The following is a 6,505-nucleotide window of genomic DNA, read 5'->3' as shown; positions in this document are numbered from 1 at the left end:
AAAGAGAAAGAAAGAACGGGTCTGCGAAGCGAGAGAGGAGAGCGGAATCGAGGGAAGAGTCGTGGCCATTTAATTATGTTATGAGACAACGACTTCTTCACTACGAACACCTACGGAACGAACTGAGGAGCTCCGTAATCAGCCGCCGCGAATCGGAAAGTGACCCTGCTGCAGGAGAACCGCACTGGACTTTAGGGGCTATTATTACAATTCAGACCCGTCATTTCATCACAACAGCACAGCGCCGGATCATCTTTGTCCAGCTTTTCTTCTCTGTTTAGTATTTCCTCGCCGGCTGCCCGTAGCGGGTTAGGGGCACGGCGGAGTCTGACCGTCATCTCTTAGTGGGTTTCTCACTAGTTTCGCGATTGTGTCAGAGCCGAGGGCGAGGAGTTTACTGCACGAGTAGCCTTTTGGATGAGAGTCTTTGGGGCTAGGGTGTGCGCGAGGGAAGGGTGTCGAGAGCAGGCATTTAAAACGAGAAGTCGCTGCAACTAGAATTCAGTTTCAGCGAGACGTGCGTCGTTTTTAAACCTGAACGAGATCAGAATAAAACCTCCAAAGGCACAGCGATAACAGGCGAGCAAGACAAAACGATGCTTTCCGCTTTTAGGAACAGAGGATCAGCGTGCGGTTGTACAGTCTACAGGGGTTTCGTTTTCTTTGACATAATATGAGATGCTGCTATTATACTGGATCTAGTCAAAAATAGAATTGTGTGGTAAATAAGTATTTATAGCAAAATATTGACCATTTCCATGACACGAGGAATAGTTCAACATTTAGAAATAAAGGATTTTTTTTTCTGTTTCACTCATGTAATCATAAATTACTTCATTCACGTAATTACAACGAATGGCTATAGTGCTACTACAGTGTAACTAATGATTGTTGGTCTGGGACACTGCACAGGTGTTGTTTGCTTATCGAAAGCAAGTTGTCTTTCTCTGGCTTTTTAGCCGAGCCCCCTGGCTTTGGTAGTTTCTCCCTGCCAGACACTGTAGTTTCTTCCCCTTTTTTAAAAATCTGGGTGTTTTCCGTGTGGTGCTACAGTTTTACGCCGTGACATGAGGACAGGTTCCGTTGTAGCGGCCGGCGGTGCGGATGCGAGATCAGGGGCGTTCCCGAGGGGACGGAGTCATCTGGAGCTGTGCTGCTGAAACCAGGTCCGGGTCTCCCAAATGCAGCCCTTAAACCAAAGTGGCAGAACAGAATGATTCCGGTTACTGCTTTTGAACTGGGCAGGATGTAATTATGCGTTTGTCAAGCAGAGATGAGGCTTTGTACACCAAACTGATGAATTTGGATCAGATGTGAAACAGGATGTGGATCTGATAACGTGCACTGAGAGCCAGAGAGAATAATAGTGACCACGTGAAAAAGACAGATGTGTATTACATGTGGCCTTTTATTATTAAGCATTTGATACGTATCATTTCCCTGCCTGATGGGTATTGCATTTCGTTAATATTTTTAATAGAAAATCGCTTCCGTTGTGTGTCGCAACCCAAAGAATAAATTGCACTCGTACTGCGGGTGTAGTAGCACCATGATCATGCTAACCTGCTAATCTGGCAGATTTGGGCTTCCCATTTTCACGACGATTTACTGAGACAAGCGTTTCCACGTTTTAGGCATTGCTTATTTGATGCCTGCAGTGCGCTTGAATTTTTATAACCGTATTTAATACTCTTTATTGCCAAACTACTTATTAATCGTGATATTGTACATGTAAACCCCACTGGGCTGAGGTGAGCTCAGGTCGCGGACTGTTGCACTACTCGAGCCCGAGGATGACCGAGAGGCCTACTTAACCCCTTCATCCCCGTAGCTATCCGTCAATGTAAACAAGCTCAGACGAGGAGGGGGCAAACAGGACCAAAAATAAACTACATCATCCAAATAAAACCAAACCCGTTTCCGCGTTTCGAGCCTCAACGGTGTGTATACTAGTAACTGTGTTCACGACAGTGTTTTTAACGCCAAGATCGACATTTGTTGTTTTCTGCGCGTTCCTGACGGTGGAACGGCGCTTTACTCTTCTGTGCGGTACCTGATAGCACGCTGTCATCATTTTTGCTACAATATGAACTGGTGTCTGAGCCAATATATCTGAGTACTGAAGGACGTGATCATGAACTAAAGATCAGTGTGACTGAACGACGGCATGTCATTACCAAGAACATTTGGTACCAATATGAAGAAACTCCAGTAGATGGATGCTGGCTGCATCAGTTATGGCCGCTTATTTTCATCGCTGGACTCAACATCACCTGTCTGGGAAAAGCATCATGTGGATATTTCATTTTTAATCGCAAGGACTTAACTTATATCATATGAACGTTTGAATCAGTACCTTTATTTAATATTACATGTTTGTGAAGTTTTTCTGTAAAAAAGTATTTCAAGCCTCTCACTCGACCATGTTTTCATCGGAAAGCCCGCAGTATCTTCGCCAAGGACTCAGCATGTTTGGTCAGTCATTATTACTCAACGTGTCTTATGTTGTTTTCCCTTATAGCAGGACTTTTGCGGCTGAAATACAGTATTCTTAAATCGTGTCTATGTGGTTCTAACGGCAGCAGAAAAAAACTGCATGAACAGGCTGTTCCTAAATCATATTATTCTGGAAGTGATTGTTTGGCGCCAAATACTGCCTGCTTAAAGGGGTCATATGATACTTTTTTAAAGATCATTATTTTGTGTATTTGGTGTAACAAAATATGTTGACATGCTTTAATGTTCAAAAAACATTATTTTTCAAATACTGTACATTATTATAGGTCCTCTATGCCCCGCCTCTCTCAAACGCTTCATTTTCTACAAAGTCCCTCCTTCCGACAAGCGCAGTCTGCTCTGATTGGCCAACTGACCCAGTGCATTGTGATTGGCCGAACACCGCAAGCACTCGTCGGAAATGTAACGCCCCTTACCATAATCGCGAGCTTCATTTTTCAGAATAAATGTAAAGAGAAAGGAAAACTTGAAATCGCATCATATGACCCCTTTAATATCAGTCGGGAACAATGTTCACGCACTTACTGTTTTCATGACAGTCTGTCTTGCTTTAATCTTTTTTTGTAATATAAATCAATATTGTGTTGCAGCAACATGAGTGTACTATTATAATATTCAAACATTTATGATAGCTTAGTTTAATGCCTGACACTGAAATGTGTAAATATTACCAAAATCATAAATAATTACTGAGACAACTGTGTGTCACAGTTATGCAATGGTATAATATTATTACCTGCATATGCATCTAGTCATTTATGTGACTCATCATCAGGCTATGATTTGGGTGTTGATATGGTTTATTACTTGGTGTTAATACTGGCTAGAATGAATGCTCTTTTATTTTCTCCTGTAGTGTGGACGAATGTTGAGCCCAGATCGGTTCCAGTGTTTCCTTGGCATTCATTGGTCCCTTTCCTGGCACCCACCCAATCAGATCCATCGACTCAACCTGATGAGGGCCAACAAACTGTCAGTCATCCGCAGACAGCTTCTCTGAAGAAAGGTCATTTAGTTCATACAGCCATTGTCTGTTGCCAAAATTAGCTGAAATGTGTTTGTCAACATTTTGAGATTATAAAAAATATCTGTAGTCGATATTTAAAAAAATTGGAAGCCTGTTTCCTGGGATAGTCTGGACCCTGTTATGTATTTGGCCTCTCTTGTCACATCTGCAGTGACTCTCTGTAACTCTAGCCTCTGTAATTTAGCCATTACCCAGTGCAACAGCTGACCTCAGAGGTTGCCAGATTGGAGGGATTCATTTAAGATTCTGTAATGAATAACGCGTCTTTCTCTTTCAGAGGCTCAGAGCGGGTCAGTGCTGAAGGAGATTATAGAGGGAGCACCTAACCCTTCCTCACGGCCCACTCCCTCCGCTGATGAACTGCCCCCAGAGAGAGAGAAGGATCCAGAGCGAGAGAGACCTGACAGTGAAACAGAAAGTGACGTGGATGATCCGTGAGTGGTCTAGTGTATGTGTGTGTGTGATGCGTCATTCTGCTTGAATGTGTTTTGCTGCTGGTGTTCCTGTGTGTGGAAAGAGCTGCATAATGGCACCACAAAGAGAGAACAAAAGCATTCCACTTTCTCCTGTGTCTGTATATGAATGACAACAGCAAACCAGAGGCACTTTACATGAATGATGTCATCTGAATACACTTCTCACTTGTTTTTCCCTCTTCCTTATGAATCACATGTAAAATTCTGCTCGCTTTATAATCAAGTCATCTGTGTGTTACAGTTACTGCTAAATGTGCTTTACCCATTTAGATTATTACATTATCTTCACATTAAGGTGACATTTGTGAAGCATCAATCCCTTTAATATTATACACTAGATATTACAGACATGTTAATGCTCCGTGCTTTCTGTTTTGGCAGTGGGCTGCAAAGCAGTAGCTCATCGACACAGTGCATTGCAGTTTTCAGTAATTGGCTCGGTGCATTTTGCTGTATTGTTTCACGGCACAGTGAAGGGCCCTGAGGGTTGCGAGAGTGAAATCGGTGGATCTTTTGAGCCTGTTTTGGGCTGAAGTAGCTATACGGTTGTGACTGTGTAATAATTATCAGTTAACTACCATAGTGCTTGTGTAATAGAAAACTCCATCTTCAAAATGGTGTGCATGCAAGTTGAAGTAGTAATACATCATCTTAATGCCTCTGCAATTAATGAAATAACTCAGATGATGATGGTGTGTTGTCCTCACACTTGTTAAAAATAGGCAGCTGTGATCAAATGCTTCCTTTGTATTGATGCTTGTAGTGTGAGAAATAATTGTAAGCAAGAAAGAGAGATTGTTTTAGTAGAGGTAGATGGGGACAGTCAGCATAGTGTTACACTGGGGTAATCAACACATACTGCTGGATCCCCGTTGATTCTTCTCCTCCGTTAATATTTCATATTAACTGGCATTTTTGTATACAGGTTTTTCCCCGGTGTTCTTCCTGATCCGCCAATTTCTGCTTCTCCTGGAAAGCGTAGATCTCAGTCTCTCAGTGCACTGCCCAAAGATGACAAAACCAGTCCTGGAAAGGTACATGTTTGCACATACTATTTTTAAAATTTTTTGAATGATCTTATGCCCACCAAAGCTGAATTTATTTGATCAAAAATACAGTAAAAACAATAATATCGTGAAATATTATTACAATTTAAAATAACCTATTTTTTATTTTAATATATTTTAAATTTATTTACATTTAACATTTATTCCTGTGATGGCACAGCTGAATTTTTAGCAGCCATTACTCCAGTATTCAGTGTCACATGATCCATCAGAAATCATTCTTATATGCTGATTTGGTGCTCGAGAAACATTTCTTATTATTACCAATGTTGAATATGTGCTCCTTAATACTTCTGTGAGAACTGTGATACGTTTTTTTTAATTGAAAGTTCAAAATAACATTTATTTGAAAAAAAAAAGTCATTAAAAAAGTCTTTACTGACACTTTCAATCAATTTAATGCGTCCTTGCTGAATAAAAGTGTTAATTTCTTTTTTTTTTTTTTTTTAATCATACCGACCTGAATTTTTGAACGGTAGTGTATTCTTGTGTGAAAGCCTCACTCTTTCACACAGACACAGTCATTCATTCCTTATTACCCTTTCACTTTCTAGAGGGAGAAAGACCACATCCGGAGGCCCATGAATGCGTTTATGATCTTCAGCAAGCGGCATCGTGCGCTGGTTCATCAGAGACACCCAAACCAGGACAACCGCACTGTCAGCAAGATACTTGGAGAGTGGTGGTATGCTTTGGGACCCAAAGAGAAACAGAAATACCACGACCTCGCATTTCAGGTTACTGGAACTGTCTTGTACTTGCAGATATGCAGGTTTAGACACCTGAATAACCCCCATTAAGTCTTTCCAGCCTCCTGTAAATGTTTCTGTCACTCATTCACAGGTGAAGGAGGCACACTTCAAGGCACATCCTGACTGGAAATGGTGTAATAAGGACAGAAAGAAATCCAGCAGCGAGGGACGTGGTGTTCCAGGGGGCAAAGACATCCGCGAGAGGAGCATGTCAGAAACCACAGGTGTGGAACAGAACAAGAAGTGCAGATTGTCACTGTACACTAGGGATGTAACGATTAACCGCGAGCCGGTTGAAAATCGATTCAAATATGTGACGATTCAAATCGGTTGAGATGCAAAACAAATCGCGATTCAGTTAGGGGTAGGAGTTTATATGAATGTAGGTCTGAGGGGAATTTACTGTCTTTCGATGGTATTTTTTCTTTTCCTCTTGCCTCTGTATAATGCATATCAGGGCTCCAGACTCATTCTTCCCACTGGTCGCTCTTTTGCTACTAACTTTCTCAGCTGGTCGCACGAGCACATGATTTGGTCGCAATATATATTAGGGCTGCACGATAAATCGCATGCGATATTTAACGCTCATCTTATCAGTAAAGCCGGTTCTGTAATCAGCGGTAAATCTCCATCACGTGCGTGCTTTCACATTGAGCAGCATTAACT

The 6,505-nt window shown here is 41.7% G+C and overlaps 1 protein-coding gene across 3 annotated transcripts in view; it reads left to right on the top strand.

The window, feature by feature from the left end:
* LOC107671178 (protein capicua homolog) overlaps positions 1-6,505 on the top strand; it is a 37,721-nt gene that overhangs the window by 19,371 nt on the left and 11,845 nt on the right. For all 3 annotated transcript variants that reach the window (XM_016464057.1, XM_016464056.1, XM_016464055.1), the window contains exons 3-7: positions 3,374-3,523; positions 3,822-3,978; positions 4,946-5,054; positions 5,642-5,824; positions 5,931-6,063. In XM_016464057.1, the coding sequence (XP_016319543.1) occupies positions 3,374-3,523; positions 3,822-3,978; positions 4,946-5,054; positions 5,642-5,824; positions 5,931-6,063 (732 nt within the window). The remainder of the gene's footprint in view (positions 1-3,373; positions 3,524-3,821; positions 3,979-4,945; positions 5,055-5,641; positions 5,825-5,930; positions 6,064-6,505) is intronic.

The sequence above is a fragment of the Sinocyclocheilus anshuiensis genome, unplaced genomic scaffold (assembly GCF_001515605.1).
Source record: "Sinocyclocheilus anshuiensis isolate Anshui unplaced genomic scaffold, SAMN03320099.WGS_v1.1 scaffold1286, whole genome shotgun sequence".
In the NCBI taxonomy this organism is placed as follows: Eukaryota; Metazoa; Chordata; class Actinopteri; order Cypriniformes; family Cyprinidae; genus Sinocyclocheilus; species Sinocyclocheilus anshuiensis.
This window is presented reverse-complemented; position numbering and strand designations above follow the sequence as displayed.